This window comes from Harpia harpyja, chromosome 17 (assembly GCF_026419915.1).
Source record: "Harpia harpyja isolate bHarHar1 chromosome 17, bHarHar1 primary haplotype, whole genome shotgun sequence".
NCBI classification, from domain to species: Eukaryota; Metazoa; Chordata; class Aves; order Accipitriformes; family Accipitridae; genus Harpia; species Harpia harpyja.
In genome coordinates, this window is record NC_068956.1 from 17,223,791 (window position 1) to 17,249,067 (window position 25,277).

Sequence of the window (25,277 nt, forward strand, 5' to 3'; positions counted from 1 at the left end):
CATGATGTCCTCTTGGTCACTAGATAGGGATAAGTGCTTCAAATTTCCTTAGGAGTTGCTAGCATTGTTAATTTGGGCTCTTCTCTGAATTCTCCAACTGTCCTTACTCTCCACCCTTTTCTTCTTCTTTAGCTCCAGTTACAGAAGCACAGTGATGGTGGGGAGGCTGTGCAGCAGCTGGGAAACCCCCTGCAACAGGACCCAGACCACTTGTGCCACACTGGACAAGAATAATTAAGGAAAACAACAACGTCCTTTCCTCCCACTGATGAATATCACCCAACCAAAAACGTCATGTGTGTCAGACTTGTCGTATGTGCCTGGATAAGAGCACGTCAGCACGCTGGAGAAGTGTTCATCTGCATCACCTGCGGGCTCAGGGGCAGCTCTTATCCTGGGGCCCATGGGGTCCATCTCCATCAGAACCTATATTTTCCTAAACCTCCTTTGGCTTATATGCATATGTGCACACACACAGGCACACTTTCCTGTTCAGACCTCTATCAACTGAAGAGCAGTAAAGACACTGCTGAGTACTCTGCGCCTCCCTTGGTGCAGGCAATTCTGAGGACGTTAGCACAGTGCTGGTCAGGAGAAGGACCAGTGCCCCTGCCACCATGTGTGCCATGTAGAGGGTCTTGCTGACCCCAAGGGACGGTGGCAGATCAAGTCTGTCTGGAGTTTGCTCCCTTCCCTTTGGCAGTGGCAGAGGGGGTTCGGGAGGAGGCTTTTCAAAGTCTGCTCCACTTGCACTGTTTTTGTGTTTCCCCTAACCTCCTTCTGAACCCTTGGATGAAAAGCTGTGAACTGAAGCTCACAGAGCTCAATTTCTTTCCCACAAAGACTTCTGTTCTACAGGAAATAACTCTTTTCTACAAAAAGAATAAACAGATGAACTACTCAGACTTAACAATGCTCATATATCAAAAGGGACAGTGTGAAGAGGGCATGAGGGACTTATTTTCTGAATGGGTTTGCTCATCCTGAATAAAAGCTGGCATCTTCTAATGGACTGAATTTTCTTTTCTAGCAAACAGTCCAGCTAAACTGACAAGCTTCTGAGTACAGCCTCCTAAATAAACAGCCTTGTCTCCTTCTTGCAGAAACATTGCAATTATTATAAATACTGCAGATGGGAAAACAATTTGAAGGAAGGGAAGCTGGCGGGCTCCAGGAAGGAGGAGGAGCCGGCATGTGCACTTTGATTCACACGAAGGGTCCTTTTGTGATAAAAATGAAGTAGGGCAAGTATTTGTGTTAATTTCTGCCTCTGAAAGAACTGCTTCCAGAAAGTATTTTGTTATCAAGTTGTTCTATGGCTAAAAATTTAGATTAATTAGATCTTATATATAAGGTCAAATACAAATCAATTCTTAGAAAGGTATGTGACAATGCATATTTGTCTGGACAGAAATGCTGTTTTTTTCAGTCTGAGACAGCTCAGAGGTTGGTGATAACCCTTAGCTTGTCCATTAAGAGTAAGAGCTTTCCTGGATACCATTCTGGATTAGCCCACAATCTCTCTGCTCTATGTCTGAGCCAAAAGATCTCTCAAGCCCCAACTTGTAAAAGAAACAGTGCTAGTTCTTTTAGCTATAGTCTGCTCTGAATGATTTAGAGAGCCATTAGCCCACCAGCCAGAAGCCCTAGAGTGGATGGTGTGCCAGTGCTCTGAGAGATATCTGCAGGGAGATCTGCACACGTCTAAAAGCAAGTGTACTCCTGCCCACTCCCTGTGCAGGTCTTGCAAAGTAGCAGAAACACCCATAAAATCAAACAACAAAAACAAAGATTTTTTTTAATGTTCTCATTAGATTCGTCCATTTTTGTCTCCTGTCCTTAGCTATGAGATTTTTTTCTCTGCTAAAACCAGTATGAAAGAATAATACCTCTTATCTCTGGGGTTTTTTTCCCTTCTGTCTGTTGTGCATTTCTTTAAAGATTTGGGCAGTTGGAAGTGGACGGTCACAGCTCAGGGGGAGGCTGATCCTCTCTCCTCCTCCCCCAGCTGCTCAGACTCAGACACAGACTGGCCCCCTTAACCCTGTGAGGGTTAAAGACCCTCATCCTCCCCAGGTCTCTCTGCTGCCACCAGCCACCATCCTGCCTTCACCTCCTGGGCTCTTAGGTCCTCTCCAGAAATCCTGCAGCATATTCCCCAGGGAGGGATCACCAAATGGCCCTCAGCTCTGCAAGTGCTCAAGGTGCCAGTGGGCTAAAATATTGTTCTCATTCAGCATATCTGAACCCAGGCCTGGGAAAATAACAAAAGCTCTTCACCTTTGTATGTTCAATTTTCCCACTTTTTCTGCTGTGTTTTTGCTTTCTTAATTGCTATTTTGCTGCAACAGTGCAAAAAGATACATACCAGAAATGAAGTGACTGATCTGTCTTCAAAGTATTTCTCCTGATCCTCTTGGGTGGAGCAGTTTGCTGTGCCTGTAAACAACCTGGAGTCTTTCAACTAAAAGACCTCTGTGTTACTAATGTGTATAAAATAGTACTGATGTGTCCATTTAAAAGTCAGTTGGATACCTGAATTGATAGAAAAGCATTTTGATCCTGGAGAGCCAAGAAGAGAGGTAAGATGCTATAAATAGTGCTGTAGCTGCTGTCGTTCTCACCCTTCACCTGTGTCCCTGGTATTCACTTACTGACTTCACCTCTGTTCTCCAATTCCTGATCTGTTGCTTTTGTGTTGTTGTTCTTCCATTGTTACAGCTGGCCTTGCATGTTGGTTTTGCTCATCCGCCATTTAGGGGATGCTGGGAGGAGCTGCTTTAGTGGAAAGTCCAAAGCGATGCTGTACTGTTTCTTCTTGAGGAAGAGAAGGAGGCAGTGGGGCCAGGCAGCCAGCCTCTGTCCACCCAGGATGCTCTCATCTGCTGCCCAGTTTTCCCATTTCCATCTCTCTCTACTGTTTAATTATCATAGCTAACTACTTTCAGCTCTTTTATATCCATTGTCACAGCAGAGTGTGTACTACCTGCCTTACTAGTCCAGTTCTCCTGTTGCCCTCTCTCCCTTGAACTTCTACCCAGCTCTATGACTGAATGCTGAACCTCAGACCCTTTTCAGTGTTTTGGATACAAAATGACCTTGACACATTTTGCAGACACAGCCACCTCACCTTGCTTTGGTGGGATGACCAAACCCCCTTCAGGGTACTTGAGATCAGGATTTCTGAAGCATTTAACCCTTTATTTCTGACTGGTGGGATCTCACTGCTAGTCCTTGGGGGAAGGATTATATACTAAAACGATGGCAGATAGGAAGTAAGATGGAAAAGTCGGAGGTGTAGCCCTGTGCAAAAGTCAAAGAGCAATGAAGACAAGAGAATTTTGTTACAGAAATAGGAATATTGTTACAGAAATAGGAATAATGTTACAGAAATAGGAATATTTCACCTATAGGTTTTGCCCTCATATCATGCAATTATATAAAGATATGCAAGAATATAAACATTGCTTTATTGAACCAAAGCAATAGTCCGTCTGGCCAGAAATTCTGTCCCTGAAATTGGCTCCCAGCAGGTGCTTCTCAGAAAAGCGTAAACATGACCCACTAGGATCAAACTTTCCCCTGCTGTAACCTCGGGGTACTAGGATGTCATTTGTCCATAAAGGTTATAGCCCTCTCCAGTCTTACTCGCTTGGCATGGTTATTCTGGCTGTCCTTGCAACCCATGTTGCACTCTTGGACCCCATATTTCCCCCATTAGGAAAAGGCACTTCCTATATCCTACGACTGTTTGAAAGTTGGCTGCCACTTCAGAAAATTGTTTGACTCACGAACACTGCTATGACTGAGCAGAAAACCTTTGGAAATAATTTTTTTCACAGGCCTAGTACTGAGCAGTAGTAGTAAGTAAGATCATCAGCTCATTTCACGTAATCCTTGGAATAGTTACAAGAAGCAGGTAATGGTTTTCTCCAGTACATTAAACAGGTGACTAAAATATTTGCACTCCATTAACAGAGTAATATACAGTAGCTTTCCATGGAAGAACGTCTAATTTATATTTTTCCTGTTTTGCAAACCAAAACTTTAGAAAATGCTTTTCAAACTTCAGTTCTCTCTTTTAAGTTCTCATTTCTGTAATCTCTTCCTATCTCAGTGAGATAAATATTGGTCTGAAAAGCAGTGTTCAAGTAGCTAAATTGAGAGAGGAGTAAAATTAAAAATTTGCTTCTTCCTTTAACTCTTATACACTCTGTGATGGGGCTATCCATCAAGAGTGAGCTATCTCAGGATTGATCACAAGTCTGGCACAATGTAATTACTGAACCAGAAGCATTGTATTATACAGCATGAAATGAAATAGCAACTTTGCTTTCCACATTATGAACCAGTTGACTAATGATGGAGTGTTGCAATTAGAAAATATGGAAGTAACAAGGCAAGGTATTCCATGGTCTGCTAATGTGTAGAATAAAACTACTGATAGTGTGAAGTAGGGAAATTAAAAACAGTAAAACTGTAACAGAAAATAACAATGGTATTCTTAATAAACTGTAAAAGGAGAGGATGGAAGTGTCTTCTAAAGTAGGTCAAGTTTAAAAGGATTATGTGCGGTGCATGAAAAGGGCTGCTTCTGGTCTCAGGTCAGTGGACCTATTTTTTTTCTAATATATTTTCTGATGGCTGAGAACTGTTGCATTCATTAGCATAGTAACTGTGACCTAGCATTGGGAGATTTTGCTTTAAGAGACCAGGAAGGAAAAATGATGAGTCAGGGGTGAGAGCTGCCGCAGTCACGTCATCCAGTGCTCTCTCTGCGACTCCCATTTCATGCTGTGTGAGTGACAAATGGATAGATCACAGCATTGCTGCAAGATCGCCCGGTGACACTGGTGACACCAGGGACACCAAAGCACTGGTGGCATAACTAGTCGTTTGAAAAAGTCATTGTTTTGGTATAAATTAGCCAAAAAAAGAATGAGAGGAAATTATGCAGTACTATAAATTGCCCCAAGTCAGTACTGAAGGCGTTCTTCCCTGCCCTCCTCCTCTTATTTGCCTGGAGCGCGCGTCTTCAAATAAGGTGATTATCCGGAAACAAGAAAAGTTTGGCATTTATTTTAAAATGCAGTCTTTTTTCTTTTTTTTTTCTTTTTTTTTTTTAAGCCTGGATTAAAATCTTTCTGTAGTCCTAATACCAGCTACAAACATTCTAAGTCACTGATGCAAAACAAACCTGCTAACATATGGAGGAATCTGGCTCACTTTTGTTTTATCTTAATGGTAGCTGCAAGCTTCAATAGTCCCTGAGTGATGCAGGGATTTAGACTTCCAGTGAAACCCAGGTTTGTCAGATGCCATAGCTGCTGCCGCTTTCACTCTTCTAGCTTTTAAATCAAGTTTATTTGCCTTATACATAGCTACTTGTCTCCTTAGTACTTTGGACTCCTCAAAGGCCACTGGTTCTTGCTCTGGTTTCTGGATAACGTGGTTACTGGGTAACATAGCTCTTCACAAACCGACAGCCTAATGCCAAATAAGAGATTCATGAAGACAAACACACATCTAAAGTAAGCAGCTCCAGCCTTTGCCGTGTTGGAGCATGGTGCCCACCAAGACCCTTCTGCCAACTGCTGCCAGCAAAAGTTCTGCAGGTGAGTGGTCACAGCTGGGGCAGAAGCTTGTGCAGCTCCCGGTTCGACAGATGAGAGCGCCATGGCAGTAGCACACACTGGGCCCCCCCCCCCCCCTTGGTATAGTCATGCAGCTGGAGGGTCTGCTTGCCTCTGGGAAGGAATATTGTCAAAAAAAGCCCAACATTTAGACCGTGCACTAACACAAGTGATGGAAAAGATGAGTGAAAAGTAGAGTGCCAGACCACAGCTTGTAGCATGAGATGCTATTTGAACACCATAGGCAAAAATTTACAGCAAGCTGTGTTATTGACAACTGATTCCAGGACTGATCATCTTTTCGCCTGTTCTGGGCTGTGTGACTGCTCGTGACCTTGGAGATGCAGGTTTTCTAGTCTGGAAGTTCATGGGGCGTACAAACACATGAGATGGTACAAATCTGGTAGAGAAACACTGAGCTGTGAAAGAGCTACTGGATGTTTTCAGAGGCGAGAAGCTGCCTGGGATGCAGCTGAACTGCCATCCTGGCAGGACTCCCTGTGCCACACACGTGATGCTGAGCAGGAGCAGGGCTCCTGGTGCAAACTGCCCGAGCCCTGAGCTGAACAGCCATGCCGCCTCCTCCACGGCCTCCTGGGAACAGCCCTCCCCATCCACAAGGATGCGCTCCACTAACGTGCTGGAGCTGGCTGAGCCTAGGAAATAAATGTGGGTCAGAAAAACAAAGGTAGCATCTCATGTCCACACTGCGTAGCTGCTGTCTTTTCACAAGAAAAAACTTCAAGGGAAGCCAGCCTGCAACCTGATGGCATGGAGAAATAGGAAAGATAAGCAGGAAAAGAAGCGAATACTCTTGTTGCTCCTATTCATGGCATGGTGGAAAATATCGGTGGAGGACAGTATCTGTACTACGCTTCATGTTTGCCAAACATATTTTTAAATTTGCTGAATGATGGAGACCATACAGCTTGCCCAGGCACCTAGACCAGTCCTTCATGTTGACTAGTCTTCTTCCTCATGGCTAGTCCAGGCAGTCACGGCTGCAATTTAGGCTTATTCTTCCATGTCTCATTGGCAGCAGGCACAAAGAGCAGATTATTTCCTGCAGGTTTTCATGTATTTGAAGGCTGTTATGTCTCCCCTCAGTCCCTCTTTTCTTGACTAGGTATCCCCAGTTCTTTCACCCATTCCTTTTTGCTGATGCTTTAATACCTGTCATTCTTGCTCAAATTGGGTGGGAAAATGTCATGGTCCACTCGGTGGACTCGTGATGGTTCGTTTGCTACGATCTCGAAAGTGCAAAATTAAGGTGACCAACACCAAAGGGGATAGCAATAATCACACAGTAAAACTTTACTGTATTGCCTGTAAAGAGGCACGCGATAGTTAGAGATGGGTGAAAGAAAGGAGAAAAAGTAAAGTTAAGTTTAGAGAGAGGAGAAAGAGAAGTTATAGCTACCACCGCTGATCTCAAGACATCCTAACGGTCCCGGGTCCAGCTAATGCTGCGTCGTCGATCGTCGTGGTCCTTGGTGGGGAAGCTTCAAGCTTCCGTTGTTCAGAAGTCATCTTTTATGCTTAGTAACACACCTTGCTCCACCTCTGCCTCAGGAGTCTCCGCCCTTCTCGAGCAAGGCGATCACGCAGGCGCGGGGTCAGTGTCCGAGGCGTGGTAAGCCTTGGAGGCGGGTAGCCTTCGACCAGGAGGTGTGTTTTGGTATTATAATGAAGCAAAGTTCATCTAAAGTTCATGATTTCTTCATGGATGTTATGGCAACAGTTGCAATCCATCCTTTTTGACAGTCTAATGGCTCTAGCCAGGTACCTTCCAGGAGCCTTGTACCGCGCGTTCCGTTCTTGGGATTGGCCACTGTGCTCCAAACAGGCCATTGTCAGGAAATGTACTGTTCATGTTCCTGATGACAGTGTTGAGACAATGCTGATTTTCTGACCGACTCCTACAGAAAAGAGAGCGCCTTTTCTTTACTTCTCCACAGAAGGTAAAAAGGGAGAATATATCACTACCAGGTCTCTCTGGAAAGTCAGTGGGGGTCAGGCAGTGACCAGGGACTGTTGCCTTCTCATGCTCCATTTTAATAGAGAGCCAAGACAGTGTCATGTGAATGGATAGATATCAAAATTGAACAGAGAGCAAATCAGCGCCATGTGGATGTATGGACATCAAAATGACAAGCACCTCAGAAATTTCTGAGCTAGATGAAGGCAGAGCAGTGCAAGACACAAGGTGAAGCAGAGATTGGGAACATGCAAGGAGGCAGGGTGACAGCCTGGAGGAGAGTGGAACAGGGAAAAAGAGTCTTTCCCTGACTTCTGAGCAGTGAGGTAAGGGGCCAAATCGCCTGGCCCAGCATTTCTACTCCTGAATGGGACACTGGGAACTTGAGCTGAGCTGGGTCATGTTTCAAAGCACTTTGAGCATGAGAGGAACAGGGTGCATGCTTGGGGTTACTAATTCTTGTAAGAAGACAGGGCAGCAGTGTCCTAACTCAACAAGGGAGAAATGACAGCCTGTGAGATGGGAACCTGCACTGGGCCTTAAGCAATCTTCTGTATTAAGTCTAGCTTTTGCCATTCATCAGATTACATTCAGCTCTAAAAAAAGAAAAAAGAAGGAAAAGAAAAAAGAAAAAGAAAAAGAAAAAAAGAAAAAGAAAGAGAACACCATTGCATTTGGTGGCATTTTCTGACACCCTCTGGCTTAAATTCCCTAACTGATTTCAGCAACAATAGAGAAAAATCAGTCTTTCCTCCTCCCTCTTCTCCCACCTGTCACTTCTGTCAAGGCTCCTGATTGACATGGAGTAGGATTTTTGAGGGTATTTTTGTGTTTGTAAAATATCAACCCTGGATCTGACTCCATCTCCTTGGAGCACTCTGTGCCTTTCTGAGGGGAGCTTCTGGGGGTGGCTGAGCCGGAGAGGCAGGTGATGTACTGATGCTCTTGTGTGGCAACTGCATCAGAAGTTCTATGAAAAGGTGAAGAAATATGAGTTATCAGTTTCTGTTCCCACTTGCGAGAGGGATTTTAGAAACTTGTTTTGGGGACGGGAAACAAAATATGAACATAGTTAGTTCAGCTACATTTTGTAAAGGCACCTAACAGATTATTGCCCATTTCCAGATGATACATACACACAACAACCAGGCCTGGATTATCCAAACACCTGGCATAGCAGCAGTGTTTTGGGTACCTTTTACCACCAGGCAACTGGTGAATTGCCTGATGTAACTGAGAGCCCCGTGCTCTACTTTGGAAAGTTCTCAGGAACCAAAGACTTACTTTTCTTTCCCTCTTGGCCCCTTCATGCTATTTCACAGAGCTGCCAGTGACTGAGAAGCTTTTTCCAACACCTGAAACAGCTCGAGGATAGTGATACTGGCTTTGCTCCTTTTTGCCCAGTCTTGCTGTTATCCTGGAGACAGAAACGGGAGCAACACCCAGGACACCATCACTCAGTCACACAGCTCCTGACTCCACAGGTGGGTGCTGGAGAACTGCTTCACTCATTGCAGGTTGGTCTGAGTAGCACCACTGCTATGTAAGACCTCCTGGACAGTCATCAGGGAGATTGGGTGGGTCCAATCAACTCTGCAGGTAAACATGTAGCCTCCCCACCACATCTCTAATCCAGGGCCCAGCACAGCCCAGCTGCCTGACCTTGGCTCACGCTGGGGGGAAAACGATGCAGTTGTGAGAAAAAGCTCAGAAAATTTGTAGAGAAGAGTCAAGCAAGGTAAGGTAAAACTACAGATGGAGGTGGGATTGTTGAGATAGGTGTCAGTAGCACTTCAAGGATTTAAGGGGAAAATATTGTACTAACATGGAAAGATTAAGGAATACCAAAGCAAAAAAAGAAAAAAACCTCCCAGAAAATGGCAAGTCAGCACCACCTGCACAGCTATGCCAGGGAGCCCTGGAGGATGATAAACCCTTCCTCTACTGGCTGATGCCTGTCTGGCTAGTAAAGACACCTCGAGGTTGTCACGACCCAGACTGAACAGACCAGGGAGTTGTGTTTAATTCGAAATTCCCTTGGGCTAAAATAAGGTGAAATGACACCAAACGATCATTTAAAGATTTTATTCATGACAGAAGCAAACTGAACTGGGGAGGCGTAGTAGTAGGTGGCAGGGTTTCTCACAACAGGAACTGGCATAAGACTACTTCTGTAAACCGTGTAACCATATACATCAATTCAGGGAATAAGGAGATCCCTCCCGTTGAGTCACGAGGTTCAGAGCAGACCCCCTTGCTTTCCAGACTCCTCCTCAGAGAAGGGCCCAGGGGCGGCTGGATCTACTCTTAGTCTCAGACTTGGTCAACGGTTTATATCTTGAAACGGATGAGGTGTAGGGATTGTGGAAAAGGAAACAGAGAAGAAGACAGAAAGAGAAAAAGGAAGAGAGAAAGATTTCACCGGTCCTGGGTCCAGCGTTGGTTCAGTCAGCCGAGGGGTCCAGTCAGCTGAGGGGTCCAGTCCCGGCGGGCTTGCGCACCCGGGGCTTCAGTTGGTGTCCTTTTATCATCCTTGCCCCTCCTTTGGGCAGGCACCCAAACTCCTCAGGTTAATGAACAGTTTGGGAGCCTTTGGGCTTGGGGCTCATTTGTGGAGTAACTTCTCCTTCCCTGCAGACACTGCCATTGTTTGATCTTTGTATCAGAACAGCTGATCAGAACAGGGAGCTGCGCACCCTCCAGCACGCCCTCCCCCTCCTGTTGCTGATGTCTGAGCTGATGGGCTTTTCACCTTGGCTCCTTGCTGTGCAGGGTTTGTCTTTAAGCAGAACTTGCCCCACCACAATGTTTGAGACATTAACTCTTTCAGTCTCTCACAGAGGTGTTGAGCATACTAATGCTTAGTCTGAGAGCTTATTAAATCCTCACCATCTCTCGTTTGTCTTAATTAATAAATATTTTATACCTTGTGTATACATTGCTTGCAGCATCTCTTTACGCACAGTGAAAGCTGCTCAAAATGGCCCAGAAATAACACATTACTCAAGGAAATGAAGTTGCCTTTGAATCCTACTGTGCTTTTGCAGGTGTATCCTGTTGGGAGGGTGGCTGCTGTTCACCCTGGGCTGTTCTTGGGAACCACATTTACAACCTTACCCTATGACCTTCTCTGGCTGTTGTTAGGACACTGTTAAGCGTCAGCCAGTCTGTCTCCAAACTGCATTGTGAAAACACCTGGATGCACTCTGCTTCTCTTCATTAATGTCTTAGCCAGGGACCCATCACTAACAGACAGCAAGAAACTCTCTGAAGTAGCCTTCATTTTACTGTTATTTGGCCTTCTGGCCCTAAAATTACTGGCTAGAAACCCCTTCATGGAGTAGTGGACATAATGGCATTTATGAAGGTCCTAGTGCGTGTTCCTGCTGCAGCACAGGAACCCACATAGCATGCATGGAGTGCATGACCCTGCTGCCTTTCGCAGTGGCTGCGATGTTGCCTCCTGCACCTCAGGCTGCGCTTTGCCCCTTGCCTTTCGCATTCATACATTCCCATGGGGGTCCACAGAGCTGTGAGATCTGACATCAGTGCATCAGACATAACCATGACAAAGCAGTTCGCAATGACCACTGGGGATATTTCCAGTACTCTATCTATTACCAGCTCCACCCACCTTCCCTCTTACTAAAGGTTTGATCTTCATCCCTCTCCTTTTTTTCCTCCAAATACTTGCCTCTTCCTCCATATGTGTGTGGTTTCCCCCTTGTCTTAAAACTCTTCCCAGCCTGGAAATGTTGCTCATTACTTAAAATCACAGGCCCTTCTTTTAAGCAGGAGTCCAAAAATCTCTGCCTCTCCAACAGAGGAACTGAGTTCGTGTGTATGTCCTGATTTTGGTGACATTTACATGGTCGAAATCTTGCTCCTAGGCTTTGCTGTCAGGATCCCAGGCTGGTAAATCAAGCAATTAAAAGTTTAAGAGATTGCAGCTTAGTATTTAAAGATATGACATTTATATTCAAATTAACACAAAATGACTGCAATTTTGGTATGAAAAAAGCAAGCTATAAAATTGATGTATTAAACTCAGTAATTTTCTCTAAATTGTATGTTGAAACTGTATTTTCAGTGATTTATGATAATATTTAATTTCATCATTCATTATTTTTCAAAACGTTTTGTATAACCAAAGGATGCATCATTTGCCTGGAAGGCTGAATAGTTGTTAGAAGAAATAATTGCTTACATACTGCTCTATTCACATTTGGAGAAGTGTTCAAATTTCTGAAACAATTCAGAATGCAGAAATGGTTCAGATTGATCTATTTATTTTTCCCCAAAACCTTTAATGCTCTTGGGGCATAATTCCCAAGATGTCCAATGTAAAATACAAACCATTATCCTAATGGTCAAGTCATTCAACTGGAGTAAAATATTAAGACAGATGTGCTAGTTTTGAGCAGCAGCATAACTACCTGTTGAAATAGGAGCCAGACTCCACACCTGCTCCTTCCCGGCCAAGCACTTCTTACAGACCAGACCCCAGGAAGGTTCTCTGTCCTGGCTTGGTCCTTCTGATCACTACCTCTCGCACAGCGGGCTATGTTGCCCCTTGCTCCTACTCACCTTGTTTGGCAGTCAGAATAGTTATCTAGAAAGGTGGTCACCTCAGGATACAGTGATCATGAAATCCAAGTCATCCTACTATCTGGGTAAATGCTCTATGCATTAGGCAATCCTGACAAACTTCCCAAATTCTGCCTCTTTCCTGTTTTAAAAGGGAAAGATAAGTACTTTCTCCAAATCACAGAAAGCTATTTTTAATATAAATTTGTTTGATGCATAACAGAGAGCTGAAAATTTGTCACTTTATTTCAGTGTATTGGGTTTGCATGGCAAGGTTTTGGTAGCGGGGGGGCTACAGGGGTGGATTCTGTGAGAAGCTGCTAGAAGCTTCCCCCATGTCCAATAAAGCCAATGCCAGCCAGCTCCAAGATGGACCCGCTGCTGCCCAAGGCTGAGCCCATCAGTGATGGTGGTAGTGCCTCTGGGGTAACAGATTTAAGAAGGGGGGGGGAAACAGTGCAACTGCAGCTGGAGAGAGGAGTGAGAATGAGAGCCACAACCCTGCACACCCAGGGTCAGTGCAGAAGGAGGGGGAGGAGATGCTCCAGGAGCCAGAGCAGAGATTCTCCTGCAGCCCGTGGGGAAGACCATGGTGAGGCAGGCTGTCCCCCTGCAGCCCAGGGAGGTCCACGGGGGAGCAGATCTCCACCTGCAGCCCAGGGAGGACCCCACGCCGGAGCAGGTGAATGCCCGAAGGAGGCTGTAACCCCGTGGGAAGCCCGCGCTGGAGCGGGCTCCTGGCAGGACCTGTCGCCCCATGGAAAGAGGAGCCCATGCTGGAGCAGGTTTGCTAGCAGGACTTGTGACCCCACGGGGGACCCACGCTGGAGGAGTCTGTACCTGAAGGACTGCAGCCCGTGGAAGGGACCCACACTGGAGCAGTTCATGAAGAACTGTAGCCCATGGGAAGGACTCACGTTGGAGAAGTTTGTGAAGGACTGTCTCCCATGGGAGGGACCCCATGCTGGAGCAGGCGAAGAGTGAGGAGTCCTCCCCCTGAAGAGGAAGGAGCAGCAGAGACGTGTGATGAACTGACCCCAACCCCCATTCCCCATCCCCCTGCACTGCTGGGGGAAGGAGGTAGAGAAAATCAGGAGTAAAGTAAAGCCCGGGCAGAAGGGAGGGGTGGGGGGAAGGTGTTTTAAGATTTGGTTTTATTTCTCATTACCCTACTCTGATTTGACTGGTAATAAATTGAAGCTAATTTCCCCAAGTGGAGTCTGTTTTGCCCATGACACTAATTGGTGAGTGATCTCTCCCTGCCCTTATCTCAACCCACGAGCCTTTTGTTCCATTTTCTCCCCGCTGCCCAGCTGAGGAGGGGAGCAATAGAGCAGCTTTGGTGGGCACCTGGCATCCGGCCAAGGTCAACCCACCACATTCAGGAAGAATCTCAGATGCACTTCCCCCTGGGGCATTTCTATCCAGCTGGTTTGTGTCTCCTTCCTTTTTCCTTTCTCAAGTAAGTGCTGGTTGGTTGAAGTCCTACTCTGACGTGCTTCATCTCTCTGATTTACTACACAGGGAACACATGCAGCAGCAACTTTGGGGTGCTCCAGTGTTGAGTACCCAGGTTTCTCTTCATAGGTAGCCCTGTTTCTCTGTGAAGAAACACAGTCTCAAGAGCAATTTTGGATTGTAGTAGACAAATTTATTTCCACTGTAGAAGCACACTTGTTTCAGTAATAAAAAAATAACATTTTCTTTGCAGAATAAAAGTAATCCTGTAGTGGTATAAATATATCTACTTGCACAAGAATCCATGTAAGTAAGTCACTCAACATGTATTCAGATTTAGTATTCTCATTGTCTTAAGTTTCAAACAGAGTCAGGAAAAGACAGTTACTTGCAGAAAGATGAGAAATATTAAGTCTGGCTCAGTTGGGATTTAAAAATATATGAAATAACAGAAAGCTTGGGGTTTTTATTATTTTAAATGAATACATTGCTTATGAAAAATACTGACAGCCTTCAGCAGTGACCATTTCTGTTTGTCTAATTAAAACATACTATATGGTGTCAGCTATACAAGTCTCATCTGGCTGCCTCGCGGACATGACCTCAGTGCTGGCCAGGCAGAACTAACATCAAGAGCGTTAGTGTTCAAGCTCAGTGCTCCTTAGTCTCTGCTCAGCCTCTGTGTCTCCACTCCTGAGACTCACATCACCAGCTACTGTCTTTCAAGGAACATATCAGGTCTAGCAATTTACTTCAGGGGGTGATCACAGACTCATCAGAAAACATGCCTGACCAATCAGTAAGTCCCTGTGCTATACTAAGACAGGTACTATATTCCATATAGTATTATTAATGACCTGCTGCAACCAACAGTCCAGCTTATAGTAGGTATGGTTGACGTGTAGCTTTATCTATCTATCTAGTATGAATACTTCATGCAAAAGGAGAATACTGTTTTCTGCACTCCCATTCAGTTCAAGCCATAGAACAATAGTAAACACAACTGCAGTGAATTTAACTTGTACTTTAACTTTTAGATGATTCTTTAATTCTTTTTCCAATTGTGGGGTTGGAAAAAACCAAAAAGGGGAAATTAAGTTTAATGAATCAATCACATCATGACTCTGTGTTACTGTGTTCTGTCTAACTTATACTTATTTACTGCGTGGGCTATCATCAGCGCCATGCCCTCACAACATATGTTGCTTTATTCTGATCATTCCTTACTGTTAGTACAGTGAAAAATGTACAAGGTTCAGCCTTGATTCTTCTCAATGTGTCTATGAGAGGAGGACACCGAACTAATACAACACAATACTGAAGACAAGGGAACATAACACTTAGTTCTGATACACTGAAAAGCAATTTCACACATAAGCTCATTTATGTAGGCACACTGACATATTGAGCACCGTTTTTTTTTTTCTTTTTCAGTTTAACATCAACATTCAACTCTGAACAGAAGAATGTTAAGCCTCTAGGACAGTTTCAGTATTAAGAAAAGAACTACCTCTATTTTACAAACATCAAAACACTAACGTTGACACTTCAGTCAAGAAGTTCACTGCAAGTGACCCTCTCTCTGAATTCGAAGGCGATCCTTCTCCACTTGCAAGCGTTCCTTCTCAATCTGCAGCTTCTCTGACTCAAACTTTAGGAACTGCAGCCTCTCTTTCTCTAATTGCAAACGTTCTTTTTCAAGTTTTAACTTTTCAGTTTCCAGATCTAGAGGCTGCATGATGGGTTTTTCTGTTTGGGTGAGGTCATTTTCCAGGACAGGTTTTTCAGCATGCAAAGTCTCTAGCCTGAGTTTCTCCCATTCAATCTGAAGTCGCTCCTTCTCAATCTGAAGTCTCTCACGCTCCAAGTCAACATGCCGCAACCGTTCTTTTTCAATTTGCAGGCGCTCCTTCTCCACTTGCAACCTTTCGGCTTCAATGTCTAGTCGCTGCTTCTCCAGCTCCACCTTCTGCTTCTCCAGATTTATAAGCAAGTGAGAATCTTCATAGGCTAGCCTAGCTTGAGCAGAGCTTAGATTTCCAAACTCTTCAATGTGGGGGAAGTCTGGTAGGTCATTTTCTTTTTTTGAATCTGGCAAAACTGATGACAAAATTTCTTCTTCTTCCTCAATAGGAAACTGCAGAGAGGAATGCAATAGACAAGAATTACATACCAGTCTATGCCAGAACAAATTTGTTACACACAACTTGACTGAAAAGAACATACTGGGGTTTTTTATCTTAAAAGCTACTCAGAACTGTTTAGCTTACATGCTGTGAAATACCCATATTAGATCAAAAGACTGTTTTCTACCATCACACAGGTAGAGAAACACGCTTTATCTGCAAGTTAATCCCTGGCAATGAAAAATGGAAAATCAGCTTGTCAGTGGACATGGAAGAACATACAGAAAATACTGCACGATAGGTATTATAGAGCATTCAGAACCACTGATAGAAAACTGGATCTAAAAAACCATATATCGTTCTTACTTTTCATATAGCTGAGTGACATTTATGTAAGCCACTAGGAATTTGTTGTGACTAATTATTTATCAGAGCAGCTGGATCCATAGGCTATGTGGTATGTAAGCTAACCTAGCCTTCACTAACTTGAGGATTCCATTTCTAAAAAACATTTAACAGTGACATGCTCCTAACCCTTCAAACTGTATTAAGTGGGTCAATAAACAGGACTTGTTTAACCAATTTTGTATTACCACATTTGCTGTAAAGCTATTTACGACACAGATGACTAGGTGGTTAGGACCATTGCTCTTGGTGGACTGTAACAACTTGTGCAGAATTATAGCCCTTATGTGCTACCAATTCATAGTACACAAGGTATAATTGTCTCCCACGAAGTATGCTACAAAAGAAAGGCAAACTGAGGAAGATACAGGTTCTGAAAATCTTAAGACAATGAAAGCCACTGCCGGTCCTCTAGCATTGGAGCAGACAGACACTGTTCTTCGGCAGTTGTCAGACAGTAGTCTCGCTACCATTTAATAGCTTATGCTGATTTTTTGCCAGCACACATCTCAACTGAGCTAAGACAGGAGTTGCTTCATCCCCCTTCCCCCCAAAAAAAACCCCAAACCAAACCTGTTTTGAGTACCCCTTTTTGAAATGAGAACTATATATTTGTACAGGCACAACAAAACTATCCAAACATTTGACTTCACTCCAGCTGGCTGCCTACCCCAGGACAGTCACAGTACTACTAGGAGTAACAACCCGTCTACAGGATCCACAGTTGCTTGTCAATTCACGCTAAAATTCTGACAGAGAGGAATGGATGACTGATTTATTCAAGTAACATGTTCACCTCCTGTGGGTTCATTTTAAGAAATGCAAACAGTATTCTATTTCTTTCTGTATTCTATTTCAACAGTATTCTATTTCTTTCTGTATTCTATTTCTTTCTGTACCTGTAGGTAACATATACTTTCATTTGTTAAAGAGGTGCATGTCTCTTCTCCGTTCATCCATCCAGACAGCCTAAGTATTAAAATAATCAGTTTCCTTCAACAGTGTATTTTCATTCTACTGACTGAACTAATTCTTATCTATGGCACATGCAAGTGGAAAATATATGTGCAAATACATATTCAAAGTTGAGGGATATCAATTTAATAATCAACATCCAAGACCTTCCACATAATTGCAAGTTGCTAGATTTGAATACCATCTCTCTGAAACATACTTGTTTCTACAGTTTCTTTAATACACACATGCAGAAAAAACAGAAACAGATGCTATGAAGAAACACAGCAAAGGCCTTATGCTGAAATGAAATGAAGGCCATATTGCATATAGCTAATGTATGTCAGTCACTCACTTCAAAATTCTGCGGATCCTCCTCTTCCTCTTCTACTTTGATTTCTGTTAAAGATCCACCGGCTTCTCTGAAGTCAGTGATATTTTGCCATTCAAAACTAGATTCAATTGCAAATCCCATTTTCTCATCCATGTCTTCATTGAGAGAGTCATCTAAATTGGATGAAGGAAGGTGAAACCCAGCACCTACTACTTTGATGTTTGCATTCAGACGTTTTCTCTTCATGAGTGCTCTCCAGTCAAGGTATCGCCTTTTCACTTCTGTCCCTGTTCTTTGCTCTCCTTCACCTACAGCATTTACACACTCTGCTATTTCCTCCCAAGCTTTCCGCTTCATCTCATTAATTGTTGTATTAAGTTGCTTTGAAAAGAGTACTTCTCTCCTTTTTCTGATTTCTTTAAGGAGAGTTTGAGTTTCCTGAACACTAAAATTGCTTTTTCTTTTTCTTTTTAATTGTTTCATTTTTTCCAGCTTTAACCTAATAATTTTACCACAGTAGACTACAGAGATGATCTGACACTAAACAGTTATTAATACAAATAAAATTTAAAAGCCAATGAAAGCAGAGCTCTGTTCTCATGAAGTGAATTTTCTCTTCACTTTGTAGTATTTTCCTATTTGTCAGGCTTCCTAAGAGAAAAAGAGCAAACAACATAAATCTCCAAGGTATACAGTGTATATTTTCATTTAATGAACCTGACTCCTAAGTCATCATTTAGGGAATGCATATTTTGAACTGATTGTTCATTTGATAGAAGAAAATCATTTTGTTAAACTCTGAATATGAAGTAGCTAGCTATAGATACCTTCTCTAATCTCGTATGAATTATAAATCCATTAATATATCCATGTCACGAACCATTAAGGTTGAGTTGATATTTCCATTACAAAAATACAGCTATTTTCCTTCAATTCTTAGAGTTTTGCCAGTGGGGAATTGCTTAAGGCTGAAATTTGACATACACATTTCAGTTTGAATGCTAAATTATTTCCAAAAGCAGCTAAAATTGTTATATCATTACTTCAAAAACATGAAATGTTTAGGTGACTGAAACTTCTGAGACACATTTTAAATGAGACACCATTTCCATCAAAAGAAAAAAAAAAAGTAGATTAATATGAAAAGTTGAAGTTTAGAGGCTATTCTGACTTATCTTAATCACAAAAAATGAACTGGAGCAATTCTGCTGAGTGTCAGAAAATAACTACTAGTTCACACACGTCATGCATTAGAGATGTTTTAACAGGAAACAGATTTAGGAATAATAAGTCACTACATGCCCACAGTAGCGCCTCCTCTATCCTTCTCACACTGCAAAACACCTCATGTCAGATGTGATGGCAGGTTGAAATTTGAATCCAGTCCTCTACCCTCAGCAATTGCTGGTCCTGTGCCTGATGCTGAAGAGAAAGCTAAACCCCATAAAACAGAAAGCAAGCTAAACCTGACAGATTGTGCACAGCTCTCTACAGAAAGTGGAAAGTTTGAGTGGGAAAAACAGGAAACTATTAATGCAGTGATGAATATATCATAGACCATATTACAAAAAACCAAAAACAACCTGAAAGCAGAGACTGAGAACAAAAAATGGTTCTTGGTCACAGAGTGCTTGGTAATGGTCCAACTTCGGATTTATTTTGAGCTTTCTTTTGTACCATGTTACCTACCACTTTAGATAGGTTTAAAAAGCTTTAACCAAGTAGGCCAACAATTCACCATACAGTACTTACGGTTTCAAGCTGTTAGGTTTGTTCACTATTAATCTGGTTTAGACTTTTTGTCCACCTGAACCAAATGGCTTGCAGATTATAATCCGATTGCTACTCACTAATGGACTTAATCCTTAAATAACTCCCCTCAGCTATACAGGATTCTTAAATTACTAAGTATTTTTTTTCTCCTGTTATTCTCCTGAACTTGGTTAAAACATACACATCAGCATGTTACACAAAACCCCTCCATTTGGGGGATAATGCAGACAATAGTTTTGACATCATTCTTCATCTCCTATGTGCTACTGACTGTAGATAAGTGGTTCACCTGCAAAGTTTTCTGTATCAAGCAACATTCATACCCAACACGTAAGCACGCTGGCATCTAATATTTTTTAAAATGCTGCATTTAGGAAACTGGTTTACTACTTTTCCTCGTTAAAATATTCTCCTCACTGTGAATCCATTTACTTCTGATGGTTACTAGCTAGCAAATATGCAAAACCGAGTCCCAAGAAGAAATCAACTGCATGAAGCACGAGTGTGTTATCAGCATGGAGCACTCTACAGTGCTCCCATGCAGTTACCCAGCGCTTTTGACACCTCAGACTGAAGTTGGAAGCTGCATGTTGCTGTTTAAGATGTGTGAAACTTCCTGTACTTCTGAGAATGAAATACTAATTGGTTTTGAGAAAAGGGAATTATTTAAAAAAAAACAAACAAACAACCCCTACTGTTTTAATGTAGACCCTTGACATCACCAGTACTAAAAAAAAAAAAAAGTTGCAGTTTAAAAAAATCAGATTTATACCATAAAACAGCACTGTATCTGCTAGATTTACATAAAATTTTTCTGAGACCTTTTATCTGACCTTTAATTGTCTCCCTTTACTATTAAGTACTATTAAGTACTATTAAGTGTCTAACCTTTACTATTACAAGTTTACCATGAAAAGATAGTTGGGCTTTCAAGGTAGCAGCATCCTATTTACTTGTCTGGCAGTAAATCAATTTATTTGGTACTTGCCGTGCTTTTCAAATGCAAATTAGAGCACTAGTGCTTTTCTATTATTATGGCAACTGAATTTCTTGACCTATTGTCCTGGTTTCAGCTGGGATAAAGTTAACTGTCTTCCTAGTAGCTGGTACAGTGCTATGTTTTGAGTTCAGTATGCGAAGAATGTTGATAACACTGATGTTTTCAGTTGTTGCTCAGTAGTGTTTAGACTAATGTCAAGGATTTTTCAGCTTCTCATGCCCAGCCAGCGAGAAAGCTGGAGGGGCACAAGAAGCTGGCACAGGACACAGCCAGGGCACCTGACCCAAACTGGCCAACGGTGTATTCCATACCATGGGACGTCCCATCCAGTATAGGAACTGGGGAGTGGGGGCAGGGAATCACGGCTCAGGGACTGGCTGGGTGTCAGTCGGCGGGTGGTGAGCAATTGCACTGCGCATCATTTGTACATTCCAATCCTTTCATTATTGCTGTTGTCATTTTATTAGTGTTATCATTATCATTATTAGCTTCTTCTTTTCTGTTCTATTAAACCGTTCTTATCTCAACCCACGGGTTTTGCTTCTTTTCCCGATTTTCTCCCCCATCCCACTGGGTGCGGGGGGGAGTGAGTGAGCGGCTGCGTGGTGTTTAGTTGCTGGCTGGGGTTAAACCACGACACCTATGTATCAAATTCTAAGCTTATACTGTGTAAGATTTTTTTTTTAACTTTTAAAAAGTTACTGAGCAGGTAAATTCTTCAGAAAAGTTACCTGCACACGGAACAAATTAAGAGCACTTTTAGAAGCTTCACTGTTAGTAAGGCAATTATTCTGGACTGATAAATATATAGATTAAGCTGTGATTCCTGGTTACTGGGGAATGACCAAGTGCTCATATCTTCACGCTGGCTTTAGAAACACACACATTTGCACTTACCTGTTTTCAGGGTGGGGAGTGTGTGTGAAAGATTCAGAGGTATCCCCTTTTGAGTTGGTTTTCCAGGTAAAAAGAACTACATAGAGTTCTTACATACAACGTAAGTTCCACAAGAATTATAGTATTTCTGACTTGTCACTTCCAAGACACTGAACCTCTGTTTATAAGGTCACATGTATTTTTACTGAAATCAGTAGAATTTCACATTTGATTTTAAGCATGTACTTAAGTGAACATTCAATTAGTTTGCTAACTATGGAAAAATGGGTCAGACTTTCCAAAGTACTTGCCAGTCGGATATGTCAAACTCTTGAAAGTACTAGCAGATACTGAATTGTCTCTTAAGGTACTTAAATATCAGACTTTTGCTGAATCACGGATGTTTTAATCTCAAGATATACACTGGCTAAGTCCTTTACTTAGCCCCAGCTGGGATGAACAAGGTTCTGGTCACTCCCCAATAACAGGGAACCACAGGATTTTAGAGACTCATATGGTATCTATATTTACCCTGGCCCTCCCTAAATTTCTCAGTGTTAGCACAGCAGGATAAAGTGGGCACAATCACAGGAAAACAAAAAAACCTGGGTTTTCAAATCAAATTTTCATTAACGGTATTTTCTAAATATAATTCTACATGAACGTGGAAGACACAGCCAGCCAAGCTTTGACCTTAGCTCCAGACAAGGTTGAGAGGTAAACCACACAAATGTCAGGTTACCCTGTGGGTCAGTCTCACTGCTCCTTGCGCAGGCATTGTGCATCACCTGTCTGATCTCCCCAGCCACTCTTTGTGAGGTGCCTAATCTTGGTTTTGGATTTTACGCCATAAGCCAAGCACATAACCTTTAAGAATTATACTAACTTGGAAACTACTGGCATCCAATTCCTTTATTATGTAAAGTTTTCTTTTAGACTTCCACCCCACCCCCCCCGCCCAGAACATGTCTGATACAAGCCCCTGAATTTTCCAGTAAAACAGCAGCAAAGCTATCTATTTTAAAAACTCATGGCTACTAACTTCCAATTGGTAAGGACATCTTATCTTTTCTAACTCTTTCCTTTTTGAAAGAACTGCCTCATTAAAGACAATTCCTTTCTTATTGATATAAATGAATGTTAACGAATTGTCTTAACAATGTTATGTTGATTTCCAATGTTAGATCAACTCCACTGTGGGACTGTTTACCCTTCTGATATATTAACTGAAAAGCATTATTTTCTAACTAGAGCTGAGGTTTGAGATATTCTGTTTTCTGACATTGCTAGATGGTCTCTTTAATGCAGAAAAATGAACTGTTACATGCTCAAAGTATGTAAGGGACAGAAATGGTAATAAGCTAGGATTTGTATGCATTCTAGATAGGGTTTTTTTTCTGTAACTATCACCATTTTGAAAAGCATGATCTACAAAAACATGACAGATCACGTTTAAGTTTTGTTTTGATATGAAGTCTAAAACATGAAATGCATAGATTTCGAAAAAAACCCAGCAGACAGTCATTACAGTTTTTCCAAAATTGGAACTGTAACTGCTCTACATTTTATTGTCTTTGGCAGAGGATTCCACAGCAAATAACATCCACTGAGTGTACCAGCTGGGAAGATGGGCAGTTCACTCAGAAAATGTGGAAATAAGAGCAGAGGTGAAAAAAAAATCTTTTGGTCAGATCAAGCCACTTACACCACCATGAAGGTAAGAGAAGACATCTGCAAGAAAAAAATTCCTTCTCAGCTATACGACCAAAAGTACTTCTAGTACGGGACCAAAGACATCAGATTCCTGACAAGGAATAGCTACAGTCTGGTCAAGTGACAGAGAAATCCCTGGGAAATAACAAAGCATGCAAACAGCCCATTACGTGACCAGCCATGCACCCATCGTGTGGCATGGTGCTAGCTGCAAATGCAAAATGCGTATTTGTACAGTTTGGGTAGAAACGCAAAGTGCTGGCTAGGAAAAAAGAAACAATTCTGCTCATATGATAACAGAAAGATTTCAAGGGTCTTCCAGGAAAGATGGCAACATGGAGCTATGAATTTGATGCAGCCCTGTCAGGCCAGAAGCAACCTACGGTCAAGAAGTTCCTCATCACTGGACTGAAGAAACAGAAACTATTTGTCAGGGTTGAAACAAAACAAGTGTTGCAAAACAAAACTGAACACTTCATGAACACACAAAACACACATACACTGATTAACTTTGATGCACTTAATGACAAGAGGCATCCACATTCTGCCTCTATGTCTTTGCATCTCCCTTGCTCACCTTATAGCATAACCACATGCTGGACCAACAAAAACCCAACCAACCAACCAAAAAAAAACCCCACAAAAAAAGCAAGCAAGCAAGCAAGCAAACAAAAAAGCCATGCATTCACCAGGATTGAAGGATTGTTGCTAACAAACTTGAATTATTCTCTAGAAAAATCATGACTTTTTTTTAAAGTATGATGTCTTGATGGTTTGCCTTTTTTTTTTTTTAAATTTCAGAGCTTACGACTGAAGAAAAAAACACTTTAAATCAGGAGGACCCTTCTACCTATATTTTTTTTTTTAAACAAAACATGAAAGTCTGAGTATCTTTGCATGACAGTAAAGCCTAGGGCCTTCTGGAAAACTTTGTACGTGATTCATAACGGATGGTTACCTTGGCTTGGAACAACTTATACTTTTGTACTAAGGGAGGCCTTAGTACAGGAGGATCTGGGTGCTGCCGAACACGTCACCAAACGGGACAGTCCTCCCGGCAAGGAGCTTGCGGTCTGAGCACACGAGAAGGCAAGCGCTTAAAGCGAACCAACACCACCCCAAAGGATGATTTAACGAAGCAGCGAGGAGGCACCGAGGATGGAAAGCAGCTGCGCATTCACGCAGCTGAATCCCCAGACTCATCAGTCCGCAGTTCCCCTTCCCCTGAAACAGCAACGGGAGAAAACCTCCGCTCCGCGCAGGGCGCGCGCTTTGGAGGGATGAAGGCAGGCGCGGCCCCCAGCTCCGAGGCGGCCCAGCGCACCAGCGACCTCGCCGCCGGCCAGCGGGGCCGGCCCGGTCCCGCCAGGAGGCGCGCGAAGCCCCTGGCGCGGCGGCCAAGGCAGGCAACAAAGGCCGGCGAGGCCACGGCCGGCCGCCACAGCCCCGAGCCACGGCGGGCCCGCTCCGCGGGGGGGGGGGGGGGCGGGGGGCAGCGGCCCCCGCCGCGCTGAGCCCCGGCGAGCAGGTGAGCCCGCGGCCCCCAGCCGCGCCGCAGGCCAGGGCCGTCCCCGGCAAGTGACCAGCGGGGCCCTGCGCCTCTCCCGGGAAGCGGAGGACGAGGAGGAGGGCCTCCCCGCGGGGCCGCCGAGGAGGACGGCGGGCAACCGCCTCACCGCCCTCAGGGGCCGAGAGGCGGCGAAGGGCCGCCGCTCTCCCCCCCACAAAGGGGCCGGGGGCCGCCTGCACGCCGCGCCGACAGCAGCCCCGCTCGGGTCCCCGGGGAGCCGCGCGAACTACTCACCTGCGCCCAACTCTCCCCTCCGGGTCGCCGGCCCTTTAACAGCCACCGCTCTCCCATTGGCCGAGCTGCGTGCCTGTCAGTCCCTCCGGCACGCCTATTGGCGGTCCACGTCTGCCACTTCTCTGCCGCCCCGCCCCCTCACCGCCCTGACGCGCCAGGCGGGCCGGAATCCCCCACGTACGCTTGGAGCGCGGCAGCCCCCCTCCCAGCAGGGCGGCCGCCGCCGTGCGCAGCCCCCAGACAGCATTGGCTACAGCCGCTGCTTGTCTTCCCGATACCTGCCGGTGATTGGATAATGGCTGCCAAGGCCCGCCTCTCCCCTCCATACGCTTCCGGCGGCGGGGATCTTGCCGGGTCACAGAGGAGCTAGCCAGGGTGGTCCCGGTGCTGCCGTCCCGCCTGCTCTGTCTGAGGGCGTGGCGTGGCGTGGCGTGGCGTGGCGTGGCGTGGCGTGGCGTGGCGTGGCGTGGCGTGGCGTGGCGTGGCGTGGCGTGGCGTGGCTGGCGCCTCTCTGCGGCGGTCTGTCAGGGACGGGGGAAGGGCGGCCTGCCGCGCTCCTGCTCCCGGGGCGCCGTGTTCCACTGGCTGTGTAGGAGCAACTAGACAATAGTAGCTGGAGCCGGTGTGGCCTGTAGG

At 44.1% G+C, this 25,277-nt stretch overlaps 1 protein-coding gene across 3 annotated transcripts; it reads right to left on the minus strand.

The window, feature by feature from the left end:
- Window positions 1-13,827: 13,827 nt before the first annotated feature.
- On the minus strand, window positions 13,828-24,768 carry MSANTD4 (Myb/SANT DNA binding domain containing 4 with coiled-coils). 3 transcript variants are annotated; one of them, XM_052812711.1, is made up of 3 exons: window positions 24,642-24,768; window positions 17,497-18,126; window positions 13,828-15,793 (listed from the first exon to the last, which is right to left on the minus strand). In XM_052812711.1, the coding sequence occupies exons 2-3, from the start codon at window positions 17,956-17,958 to the stop codon at window positions 15,218-15,220; spliced, it is 1,038 nt and encodes a 345-aa protein (XP_052668671.1). In that variant the 5' UTR covers window positions 17,959-18,126; window positions 24,642-24,768; the 3' UTR covers window positions 13,828-15,217. The 3 variants fall into 3 exon arrangements, with proteins under 3 accessions (XP_052668671.1, XP_052668670.1, XP_052668672.1); XM_052812710.1 differs by lacking the exon at window positions 24,642-24,768 and adding an exon at window positions 23,796-24,205; XM_052812712.1 differs by lacking the exon at window positions 24,642-24,768 and adding an exon at window positions 20,889-21,133 and having other exon boundaries at window positions 17,497-20,303.
- Window positions 24,769-25,277: the final 509 nt, after the last annotated feature.